The 12,826-nt window shown below is 39.0% G+C and overlaps 2 protein-coding genes across 5 annotated transcripts in view; one reads left to right on the plus strand and one right to left on the minus strand.

Annotated features, from left to right (window-relative positions):
- Window positions 1-2,931, minus strand: part of wdfy4 (WDFY family member 4) — a 53,414-nt gene extending 50,483 nt beyond the window's left edge. The window contains exons 1-3 of one of the 4 annotated variants that reach the window (XM_034681174.1): window positions 1,572-1,744; window positions 1,219-1,468; window positions 988-1,090 (exon numbers count right to left, since the gene is read on the minus strand). In XM_034681174.1, coding sequence (XP_034537065.1) covers window positions 988-1,008 — 21 coding nt within the window. In that variant the 5' untranslated portion in view covers window positions 1,009-1,090; window positions 1,219-1,468; window positions 1,572-1,744. Of the gene's footprint in view, window positions 1-987; window positions 1,091-1,218; window positions 1,469-1,539; window positions 1,745-2,912 lie in introns of those variants that run through there. The other 3 variants (XM_034681173.1, XM_034681172.1, XM_034681171.1) reach the window with 3 other exon arrangements.
- A 79-nt stretch (window positions 2,932-3,010) lies between these two features.
- On the plus strand, window positions 3,011-12,613 carry si:ch211-223a10.1 (putative ZDHHC-type palmitoyltransferase 6). Its single transcript, XM_034681178.1, has 10 exons — window positions 3,011-3,315; window positions 4,647-4,782; window positions 4,898-5,008; window positions 5,120-5,252; window positions 6,951-7,129; window positions 7,299-7,372; window positions 7,516-7,678; window positions 7,769-7,851; window positions 8,092-8,282; window positions 9,741-12,613. The coding sequence occupies exons 1-10, from the start codon at window positions 3,195-3,197 to the stop codon at window positions 10,227-10,229; spliced, it is 1,680 nt and encodes a 559-aa protein (XP_034537069.1). The 5' UTR covers window positions 3,011-3,194; the 3' UTR covers window positions 10,230-12,613.
- Window positions 12,614-12,826: the final 213 nt, after the last annotated feature.

Consider the following 12,826-nt stretch of genomic DNA (forward strand, 5'->3'; position numbering starts at 1 on the left):
TGTGAAGCACTTTGTATCTGTGTCATGAATGACACTTCATTTTTAAGAATTTATCATTATCTTGATCATTTTTATAAATTTGTTTAACTGTTAAAGAATTCAAACTTAAGAGTATTTTTATGCTCCCATCTGAGTATTTCTCATCTTTCTTAATATTTGTGTCTTCTGTGTATTTCTTTTCTTTGACTTGATACTGAAAGGCGCAACACAAATAATCTATCTTCACCTTTGTCATATTCATCAATTCTTTCTAGGGCATTTTTAAGTCATCAGCAGTAATTGTGCTGCAGCTTGTGTTTATATCTTCTCAGTCTGGCTACTTCAAAACTGAAATCAATTTGTCAATTTGAGGTGCACGATAAATCAAGACTTTTTGTTTCACAAAAACAAAGATTGGACAAAATTGAAGGGATGTGTTTCTCCTAATTTTGATTTGAATCATTTGAATTCCTCTAAGCCTTTAACAGAGCCGGCAGTCAATATGAATATTAGCACTTATTTCTGACACAGCATTAGACGTGTTACTGTATGACTGAGGCTTAACTGGAGCATTGTTTCCTCATTACAATCATTTTATTTCGGTACTTTCTGTTCAGAGACACTCTGTCCTGATGAATAATGACAGACATTGGCAGAGACAGACTGCTTCACTGATAAGCCAAAGCCAGTAGAATCAGTTATGATGGTAAGGAAAGGGAGAGGCAGTTCACATTCCTTAGAAATTCAATAATACTTTGAAGTTTCCTCATGTGAGACTGTTCTGTGTGCAATGAGTGTGTGTGACAGACCGACAGACAGCTAGAAGCACAAAGAACTCTGAATGACTTTTTACTATTTGAATGGAAAAGCAACACATACCTTTAACTGGTTCAACAGTGTCATACATTTCAACATGTCAAAGTGAAAAGCACATACAACGGGTACAGTGATAAGTCTGCTGCGGTCAGTGTGCCTGTGCAAAACACAATCCAGTCTTTGTGTTCTCACCTGTCCTTGTGTTAGAGCCATCTGGGAGTTTCCAGGCTCCAGGAGGACGCTGTCATCTGTGCTGTTTTATTCCAGCCAAGTGCGTGGTCTGTCCCATGTCAGGCTGAAAGACAAGCACAGGCCTGCTCAGACATGACTAGCACCTACAGTGCAGACCCTTCTGTACAGCCGCCTGCCCCCTTACTAATCTGCACCAAGTAGACTGAACTTTGAACAACTAGAGCGACTCACATCAGCTGGCCCAGGTCATGTGCCTCCTTTACTTCCTCACAGAAGCAGAAGTGAAAAGCTCTTGTTTAGCTGGTTGGATGGGGCCCTCCCACTACAGCTCAGAGGAGAGTCCCTCTGCTTTTTATAGACATGTCATGTAAGTCTGGCATGATATGAATCACAGCGACAGGATGATCCCATGATTCACTCAAGGCGCAGGCAAACAAGGCTTGTAATCACAGGTTTGTGTGGATAATTGGAAGCATTTGACCTACAGGTGATATACAGGATTAAACAAAACCACAGTTTGTGTGATCAAACTGGAAAACTTGGCCTACTTACAGCTTTTTGAAGCCCATATAGAGTACACAAACCTTAAACAGCAGCAATAAGACTAATTGAGTCTCTCCTTTTTGGACATGAGGTTCAGGCATTAATTCCAAAGGGTATGTTTGTTTGGTCTCATTGTTTGTGGTGTGCGGCTAAACTGAGATTGGGAACCGCTGTGTGTTTACATTGCTGACGGAAGGAGACTAAAAGCAGCAGTAATATAATTTGGATAAACAGCGCCACCTTGTGGGTATTACTTTGTATGCTGTATATGTGTTGGAAATAAGATAAGATAAGATAAGATATACTTTATTTGTCCCCCGTTGGAGGAAATTCTTTTGTTACAGCAGCTTACAACACGGGATAGGGAAATACAATACTAACAATACTAACATAGTTAAAAAATTTAATAACAATAATAATAGCAATGACAATGGTAAAATAAAATAAAGTAAAATAGCCTGAACAACACTGACAGAATAAAATGTCACATTTTAAGCAACCTTAAAATTCAGCAATGCAACTATAGGCTATATAGAGTTTTGGTTTACAAACATTTTCGCAGCAAAGTGAAACCACAGACAGAAATGAAGCAGCCCTACTGTAAGTGGTTATTATAGGCTGTTTTTCCTCTGACATTTTGCAGAATAACCCTGCAGGCGCATGGCCTATTTTGCACTTGAATTTACTGCATCTATAAATAAGATGCGTTCAATTACATTGCCATTTAATATAAAACTATTAATACAAGGAAAAGAGTCTGTGGGCATTTATCATTAAGATGAACCGGAAATTAGCCTACCATGCACCTGCTGTTTACACAGCTGGAGTCACTGTAAACGAGGCCATGCACTCTCTCTGGGTGCGCAGGAGCTTCATAGCGAGTTAACACCAATTGTCAGGCCATTTTATTCCTCCTGCAGGTCTGCTCAGCGTTGCCTCCAGTCGAAAACGTGACCATACACTGAAGTGGATTCAAAAAAACCTGGGTGAACTCATACTGTCCCCTTTTTTTAGTTTAGTATAATGAATGGCACACGCAGTGAGTGCAAATTATTTATCCCGCAAGCGTAAAAAGCACTTCATTGCAGCCAAGGTCGCAAACATGCAATATCTGAACACTGACGCTTCCTAACACACCGTTCCATTTCCTCTACTTGGACTATTATACATTACAGTGTGAATTCTAGCTAATGCATACATAAGGAAATCAACCATTAGCATGTTTTTCTTTAAAATAACTCAACATCTTAATCCTCTAAAAAAAAATATATCACATTGATAGCTGTAAAATATCATCTGCATAAAGACAGTGTTGCAATTTCTGCCCAAATATGTCCTTGTTCATTATGACACGCAGTATAATACATTGATGAGAGTATTACCTTATTTACAGGGACCACGTGTTTAGGCAACGCGCTGACGTCACTGATCATGTGACTACCCAGCAGCCAATGAGATCTCCAGGGCGTGATCTGCTTCTATCAGTTTAGCACAATGCAAGATCCCTGCTGCTACTTTCCAGCGAAAGATGATATCCCTTCCTTCTTAAATTACTTTATGATGTTGTAGTGTTTCATCCGAGGAGCTGGTTCTTGTTTCCGTTGCCGGTTTCTATCAGTGGGGATATTAGCAGGCTGTCTGTGGCTCTGTGCACCCAGCGGATAATGCATCCGATGCCTGTGTGCTCTGTTAGCTGTGGAGACATATTTGACTGTATACAGAGAGGGAGTATTGAACAGTGTATACACTATATTCAGTATGACCGATCAGTCCTCAAACATAAAGGTAAGACATAAAGAATGCAAATGAATAATGAGTTTCTTTTTTATTTAGGACTGCAGCATGCTTTCGAAACTACATGATACCACTTCCTGCTGGTTTCCTGTCAATATTTATAGTTTAATTTATTCAGTCTGGCTTTTATGTAGGGTTTAACAACTTTATTATTTACCCTTAACTGTAATATTGATTTAAATGTTGCTTTATTATTTTAGTAATTATAATTGTTATCTTATTCTATTTTTATTTATTTATTTAATTTATCTACTCAGTTTTAGCTCAGCAGAATTCCATATTTCTATTTTTTTAGTGTAAAAACTACCTCTGCTACTCACCACTGTACTATTATCATATAATTTTAGTCTGTACATATTAGTCATGCCTACTTGTTGTTATTGTGTATTTATAGCTGATGCTATTGTTATTATAATTTTATTTTATTTCTGTGTCTTATTCTTATGCCTTGTATAAAGAGAGCACAGTTACCAAAGTCAAATTCCTTGTGTGTTCAAGCATACCTGGCAAATAAAGCTGATTCTGATTCTTGTTGATATTGTTAGCCTTAGTTTTATCCATACCCTTTTCAAATCTATTTATTGTAACTATTTGTTTTCTTAATTTTGATGCTTTAACTTATTTTAATTACACATATTTTATTTTTGGTGTGGATTAGTCATTTTACGTTATTTTAATTTGTATTATTATTCTTTGTCTTATTATTTTCCCCTGATATGTCTTGCCATTGTTTTATTTCTGCGTCCTGCTTGTTTTTCAATCGCTGTAAAGCACTTTGGGTTGCATTTGATTTGTATGAAAGTTGCTGTATAAATAAGGCTTGATTGATTGATTTCATGATTTTTGCACTATAAACCCAGAATATTGCAGATGAACACAACATGCAATAACAAAACACCTACAACTGTAACCCAACAAACCTCTCATGAGCTCAACTGTGTCATATATTATTCAATGTGTCTTGTGCACTCTGTATCACGGAATGGGGTGAAATATTACAGTGGAAAAACATAAAGTTCAGTCTTACATTTGTTATTTACTTTCATGCTCCAGTGTCTCTTGATTTTGATTTTGTTACTGAGCCAAAGAGAAACCTTACCCCGCAGCGCCTCTGTGAGATGGCCTGGCACAGATCTAGATGGACAGATCCTGTGACAACACATAACAAAGTCACATTGTGCCAAAGGAACCCAAAACCCATCTCTGGAGACTTTTAACACTCAATGGGCAGACTGACTGCATTTACATCAGGTGTACACAGAGACTGTAGTTTGAAGGTCTGCATCTAAAAGCCTGGCTGTGATGTGTTTGTCTTCATCCAGGCTGGGGTGGTTTCACACCACTTCACTACGCTGCCCTTCATGGGAACCGGGCTTTGGTCGACCTTTTCCTTAGCAATGGAGCAGACCCTAACCTGCCATGTGATTCAGGACAGACATCCTTTCATTTTGCCTGCAGGTAAGCGGTGGCTTCACATTTAGACCTCTAAACAAACTATGTTCTTATCTTGATGTGGGAATTGTGCTGTATTTTATCCTTCATAATAACAGTTTGTACCTTTATGGCCAAACAGACAAGGAAACATCTACATCATACACCAGATGATGCAGTATGGAGCTGATTTGCGCCTCATAGACCTGCAGGGTAAAACATCTCTGCACCATGCAGTCACTGGAGGAAGCATGTGAGTTGCAGTCACATCACAGTACAAATTTGGTTATGTTGTGTTTTTATTTTTGTGATCCAAAGTTACATACATATTTTTTATGCACTAACTTTTAGTTGTGTTTCCTAGTGTTGCAGTGCACTATTTGTGGGAGACGGGGATGTTCCGGTTCTCAGACACAGACATGTACCAAGTGACACCGCTTCACCTGGCTGCATCCACAGGCAACACAGAAGTGGCTCGGTATTTGCTCAAAGACCAGGTACGATGTAGTCTCACTCATGTACCTGAGATGACCAACAGTAGAATACGCTCAGAGTGCTAAAGCTCTGTTGAAATGTTTTGATTGTAACTTTCAGGGTTGGCATAATGATTAAAAATGGTAGGTATTGGTGATACTGCCACTCAGAATCAAAATGCAACAATGCAGTGGTACATTTAGCTTGTTTTTTTTGTTCCCAGCCAATAAACTGTCATTACTGTATGGTACCTGTCCCTCTCATTTTCAGACAATGTTAATACCTGCATTAAACACTGCATATAATAGCTAAATCTGCAGCTCCCCCTGCAAATAAAGCCAAATATTTTAAAACACCCTGATCCTCTGAGGCATTAGTAACCCAAAGTCGAGAAATGGACTCTGAATGTACTAAGTGTTTTAGAAACACAAGTATTCAACATCGTATTACTGTTGCTGAATGTTAAAATAGGACATTGTTTGCAAGCCCTGATGTGGTTTTAAGTGGTTATGAAACATTCTCTATTTAGCATGTATATTTAAAGCAGAATGTCAGTAAGAGGATTAATTATATAAATATTAATTATTAATGTCTGTCACCACCACCACCACCTGGTAGGAGTCTGACAAAGCGATTTAAGATTACAAGATTCATAACTTGCAGATCAAAAGATCTTTTGTTTAAATGATAAACTTTATTTATATATCACTTTTCAAAACAGGGTTACAAAGTGCTTCACAAATGAGAAAGATAATAAAAGAGAAATGTGAGAAAACAGGAAATATAACAAGATACCAACTGATAATGAAATATAAGAAACATTGTTCAGCAAAATATCAATGAGATAAAATCCTGTGCATGGCTTTATAGTCTGTTTTACAGCAGCTGCTCAACTTACTGCCAGGATCCTTTGCTGCATATCATCCTCAAAAAATCCCCAAATATAGCTTTAAAAAAGTGGAAAAGAAATACATTTTTCATCAGAGAATTCTATTTGTGCATGTACAGCACAGGATCAGCAAAGTAACAAGATGCACTGCTGTATCCACTATGGAATTGATACAAAATGAAAGTTCGTCATAACTGCTATAAACATCACAACAAAATAAAGTTAAGACCTGTGTGCACCGTGTTTTGTTTTTTTACAAATGATCTTCCAACATCTCTTCATAGTAAGATGGTTGGTGCAGCCTTAAAGAAAGCTCAGCGGTTAATAGTGCACCCCATGTACAGAGGCTTTAGTCCTCAAAGTGGGTGGCATAGGCTGAAAACCAATCCAAAGCCCTTTGCTGTATGTCATCCCCGACTCTTCCTTCTTATGTTTTCTACTCAATCATCTGTCCTTTCCTATGAATTAAGGCATTAAAGCTCAATTCATAATTTAAAAGATAAAATAATTCATTTTAAAACAGATTTCATCCATTGAGGGCAGTTAAACAGTTTTTGCCGAATTTCCCTCCCCTTTTCCTGAATTTCCCTCCCTAGGATAAATAAAGTATTTCTGATTCTGATTCTGATTCTGATTCTGACGTTAGAAAAGTTAAATCCTCATCAGAATTTAAGTCCTTGAAACCTATACAACAAAATAATTCTCACTGCACATGCTTGAACATGATGAACCCTAAATCCTAAATTGAATGTAAAGTAGAGGTCTAGAGTATGGAAGAAGTGACTGTCTTTAAGCTGCAGCTGTGCATCTACATTCTTTGTTTGTATCCCAGAGATGTGCTGTGGATGCAGTTGACCAGCAGGGGGCGACAGCGCTTCATGTAGCAGCAGAGAGGGGTGGAGTGGAGGTATGCTGGACTCTGCTGCAGAGAACAGGGTGTGGGATCCTCTACCAGAAGAACCACAGCGGTCTCACACCATTGGAGCTCAGCAAACAGGGGAAAACATTCAGGTGAATCTGCTGTGTCCAGAGATCTGTGTAAAAACACTGACGAGCAGGTCACTGCATAAGATAGAAAAGCTCCAGAGCTCCTTTGAATATCCAGTATGTTTGCATTTCCAGATTACTCTGTTCTCCTGGGATACTGATGCTGATTAATACATTTCCTTGTTTTATTTAGACATCAGCAACTCACCAAGCTACTGAGTCGGTACATTAGGGAGCCGATACACCACAAGCCCACAGAGTCTCATGGTAAACACTTTCATTTGAAGAATCATTACTGATGAAGTATGATGACTTTGAATGTATCTACAGAGCTGATGAAATGGTGATGTAACATTTAAGTATTGTGTGTACTCTTCTCAAGATCTCATCTTTGTATGTTTTCTCCCCAGTTTTGTATTACTGGACGGTGTTGTTCCCAGCCCTGAGTGGAGCCTCCATCCTGCTAATAGCTGCCATGCTGGGGGGTTATGGGGGGTTTATCTGCATGTTGCTATTCCCCTGGCTGGCCCGGAGCATCTTCACACAGTACCATCGAATGACCACTTACCAAAGGTCTGTCCAAAGATTTATTGCATGTGAAATGTTTGCCGGTATGTAAAATAATTCTTCCTTTTGTTGAAACACTCAATCTGTTCCTTCCAGGTTACCCAACCCGATCTACTTGGGGACCCTCATAGCTGGCTTGTTCCACTCCTTGCTTTGCTTCTACGGGAAAATAATGCCAAATATCCTTATAAAAAATGTTGCATCATTTTAGTCTTATATTTTTTTATCTGACTTTCTGGTTTGCTAATGGTGTGACAAACCATTAATTCTGAACGCACAGCCTCAGAGGGATATCTAAAATGTAAAATGTACCATTTTCTGGGTGTTGTCATCTTGTCAGTGCTCTTGTAGTCGTCTCTCTTTCCTAAAAACACTCATCAAATCAAATGTAATCCATGTTCATCCTTAACCCTCTAAACGCGTATGGCCAACCACCGCTCTGGTCCAGGTGTCCATGGTCCACTTCTCCTTAGTCCTTGGTTTGTTGTGTAAGGTTCTGACTCAGGACCCGGGGGCTCTGGACAGAGCAGACGCAGACCCTCGGTTCTCCTGCATCGCTGACTTGGTGGAGCACAACCAGAGCCATCACAGGTTCTGTCCTTACTGTGAGGTAAGACATTAACTCTGGTCAGGGTTCACCAAGATTTATAAATGCCTATCAATCTGTCTTTTTATCAAGAGCTATGAACACTGTACTCACATTACTTCTCCATCACCTCTCAGTCTAAATCAGGGGTTCCCAAAGTGTGGGTCTGCACCCCCTGGGGGGTCACAAGACACAAATGGGGGGTTGTGAGATGTCTTCCAGAATGTAGATCCAGAATCCAGAAATAGTACATTTTACCCATCATATTAAAAAATATCAACAAAATAGATGCTAAACTTGAATAAAACCTTGATAATAGAAAATGTAATGAGTTTTCTGCCTTTCTTTGTTGCCAAATGACTCCTAAGTTTAGGGTTAGAGAACAGTGAATTTTCAAAAGCATCAGTAGCAGTAGGTTCATTCATAACGGCACAGGAAACAGAGCCACATGCTCATGGAGGTAGGCTATTTTTCTGCAGACAGGCTAAATGAAGCCACATTAAATCCCTCTGAGGGACATTGGGGGTTGCGAGTCTTTGGCACCTTTATTTTGGGGGTTGCGCACTGAAAAGTTTGGGAACCCCTGGTCTAAATAAATGACAATGCATGAAATATTTAAGAGGATTTGTAAATGATACTTATTCGCTGCTTAAATTGAAAAGACATTTTTAAAAGCAGAGAACTGTGAAAATCTGGAAATAAATTCACTTAAAATCCACTGCAAACAAAGCTACCCTATTTCAATACATTTTGCCTCTTTTGCCTCTTTTGCATTGGAAGTTAAGCTGGGGAAATTTAGAAATATTCCAAATTGGAAACTTTCCATGGAAATTCTGTGAATTAATTGTGAATTGAGGGTAATTTAATGAAAAGGTATCATATCCAAGCATAAATATTTATTTTGTTATAAGCAGACATCCATCCAAAATAGAAATCATCTGTATATGTGATGGAGGAATGCACAGTGCATGTAGGGGGCGTGGTCTCAACAGCCATGCAGTAAGCAGTGTGCTATGTGCATGTGATTGAGCAATAGCATAGATATTCAACTGTACTTGCATGAAATCTGGTTGTTTTAGTCAGGATTATGCTAAAATATGTTTTCCCCAACTATATTTAAGTCCCCTATTAACAGCCAACCTTCAATTTAGTAAATTCCTGGTTTATTCCCATGGAAAGTTTCCAACTTTGAAAATTCCTGGAATTTTGCAACCCTAAGATGCCAAACAACACCAGCAAAGGGACTGAGGATAAATCCTTTTTGCCACTTTTAGTGCTTCTTAGTTTCTTGATGTTGTTTCTTTACAAAGGCTCTTTTTAAATAAGTAAAAAAATTAAAATAAAAAAACATTGGCATGCCTTTTAAAAGGTCAATGTTAAAGTTAAGGAACCATCATATCTCATTAATGTTTGTAATCATAATAAAAAGGCAGGTTCAGTTCTCATGAGCACTTCTCTCTCCTCTCTTTTCATCCACATCAGCTGTTTCCCCCTGACTTCACCAAACACTGCAAACTCTGTGACATGTGCATTAGAGACTACGACCACCACTGCCTTTTTCTCAACCGCTGCATCGGACGGGGAAACCACCGCCTCTTCCTCTTCTTCATCCTCTCCATGGTGATCGCCCATCTCCTTTTTGTTGCCACAGCAACCAATTACCTGATTGACAAGCTGCCTGCAGGCAGTCACAGCTTGTCCAAGTGGCTCTCACTGTTCGCGCAGGAGTTCTGGGTTGTGGTCATGATCGTTATGAACGCACTGACGGTCTTCTGGGAGGTGTGGCTACTGACTGAGCAGTTCGGCGCTGTCTCCACGGGAACGACCATCTACTTCAGACAGTGTGAGAGCTCGGCGAAGGAGAGGTCACTCCTACAGCGCTGGGTCATAGTTGTGGCGTATCTGCTGGAGGGACGAAGACGGGTGGGCAGCGGAAACACAAGTGATGATAAAACTGCCATGGAAATTTAAAACTGTCACTTAGTTTTGTGTCCTGGTGAATAGAATATTTTTACCTTGGCCCACTAACGAACATACTTCACAGTAACTGTGCATTCTTAGTTTACTGAGTCTTTGGTGTGCTCTCGTTCCTGAGAGAATGTCCTCTTTACACCCAATAATTCTCTTGTGCCATAAAAAGCTGCGTTTCCACCGCAGGAACTTTCACCAGGGACCAGCGACTTTAGCAGGTTCTCAGTGCCTTTCTACCCCAGGGACCAGGTCTGAAATAGAGTCTGGGGGATTATACTTTAACCCTAACGATGTCCCTGTTAGACAGGGTCGTGTGTGTCCATACTTTTTTGACTTGGGTGGCCGAACTCGGGCACTGACAGGCATTAAGTAAGTGTGCGCACACATGAATGAAAAGCATCTGTTTACCCTGCCTATCGCCACTGATCATAACTTCTCTGACTACTAAAATGTTAGTATCAAAAATATATTATATTTATTGTTCTTATTATTATTATATTTATCACTTAAAAAAGTGACAACAGGATGTATTAAAACAGTCACAATGTAGGAACTAACAAAATGAAATTAGTGAAATTGTAATTTAAAGAAAGATATAAGCTGCATCATGTTCATTTCTGATTTTTAATATGGGATTTAATAGGGATTCCTTGACTTTTGGGGTAAGCCTCAAGTGGAGACTCAAGGAACTGCAGTTTTTTGCACTTCAGCATTAGCTTCTTTTTTTTAAAGGGTATGCTTCTTGTTAGTAACACATCCCAAATAGTTTCTTTCAGCATAAGTCCTGCCTTTGACAAGGCAAGTAGCCAATCATGCATAAGGTTTTTAGGAAGGCACCATTGGTAGCCAACCAGATTTCAAAGGGACCCTTACACCTCCTCTGGATACGCCCCTGTTAGTAGTTTTTAAAATGCAGTGATTTTAGGATTGGTCTCGCAGCACTGAAGAGTTCTTCTTGGTGTTGCAGCCTTTAGAAGAGTCTTTTATGTGTCAGAAGACGTATTAATATGTCTAATCTATACAGATCTGTTTGACTTTGTTACAATGTTACAATGTCATTTAGCAGACGCTTTTATCCAAAGCGACGTACATACGAGAACAAGAACCACACAAGCAAAGATCTAGACAAGAGGAAACAAGATCAGTACGGGTAACAAAGTGCTTCAAGTCCATTTGGATGCAGGAACTGCCAAGCAATGTAAAGGCAATGCACAAAAGTAAATAAGGTTGTTTTTTTTTTGTAAAATAAGGAACATCTACAATAAAGCAACCAAACCATGTAAGACTTTCTGTTATCATCATCAACAATTAACATCCCCACAATAATGACCAAAGTACCAAGTGCTGGGTCACTCCAGACCTGAACACAGATTCCCAGAGTAGAGCAGGACAGTGTGAGTCAATTGGTGGAACTTCAGAACAAAATGGGCAGGAGGAACCTTTTAATCCCTTAAGTTTTGGTCCCTGGGACAAAAAGTTCTTGTTAACTTTGGTGGAAACACAGCTTAACATGTTGTACTTGAACTTAAACGTGAATACATCTTGTTATTTTATTTTAATGAGCCGTAGCTTAAAGAATCATTTGTTAGCAGAACTGTGCACTAAGTGGTTGGCCGGATAACTACCACTAAAAATTTTAAGTGTTGACTTAGTTTTAAGAGACCTGACTGAATACCTTTAAGATAACAGTGTTATATTTTAAGTGTCTGTTTACATTGTTCTGTCTAAATAACCAGATATTTGAAACTGTGTTCTAACAGGGAATGAATGAACTGCTGTTTTTATATCTCCCTATAGCATACTTTTTTAACATTATGCTTTAAATAGAAGTGTTTGTTTAAGCTTAGGTCAAAGTTGTGAACATGTGTGTGTGTTTTAAACATTAGCAAGTCCTCTTTATTAGTTAATGGTTCCTATCTGGTGCACTGAAAGTCTTTGTTCCTAATGTAAAGTCATTACCTCTCTGACCTGCTCCCAGCCATTTCTGCCATGACACTTCCTCTGCTCACGCTAATGAGACACGCTCTTTTCATGTCTTCAATTAAACACACTCATTTCCTTTGTGTCCCTCAGGACCACATTTCTAGATTAAAGATGACATTCCCCACACCCCTCAGAAGCTGGTGTGTCTGGACTATGTGAGCGTATACGTCATGTGATATTATTTATGGTCTGCTGTATTATCTGTCCAGCATATGGAGTGCTTTTACTGTATTTCTCTGTCCTGGATCAGTATTATTCTGTTTAATGGGCTGGTGAACTTTACACTGAACTAATGTGTTTGACCTGTTTTGTTCTGTGTGATGTTACCTCATTTGTGTCATGATGAGTTTTCTGCTCTAGGAAAGATATGTTTAATAAATCACTGTAATCTGCCACTTTGAGGAAAGAAAGTATCTCTCCATTTCATTTCAATGAGAAAAACTGAGCGTTTCAGATCCAAAGCTTGTGACCCTCCCTCCTGATTTCCAAACGCAAATCATTACAAGTCAGACAAATGAATTTTACCATCAAATGTACAGTAAAAACATCTGCAGGAGAAACTCACAATATGTTTTTACAGGTCAGCAGTTTTCACTTCTCCATCAAGGCAGCTC

This window comes from Notolabrus celidotus, chromosome 4 (genome assembly GCF_009762535.1).
Source record: "Notolabrus celidotus isolate fNotCel1 chromosome 4, fNotCel1.pri, whole genome shotgun sequence".
NCBI lineage: Eukaryota > Metazoa > Chordata > Actinopteri > Labriformes > Labridae > Notolabrus > Notolabrus celidotus.

Coding starts and splice junctions, on each gene's coding strand:
- si:ch211-223a10.1 (XM_034681178.1), top strand. CDS start 3,195: ATGCATCCGATGCCTGTGTGCTCTGTTAGCTGTGGAGACATATTTGAC. Junction 5,253..6,950: donor GGTATTTGCTCAAAGACCAG/GTACGATGTAGT, acceptor TTTGTATCCCAG/AGATGTGCTGTGGATGCAGT. Junction 7,373..7,515: donor CAAGCCCACAGAGTCTCATG/GTAAACACTTTC, acceptor TTTTCTCCCCAG/TTTTGTATTACTGGACGGTG.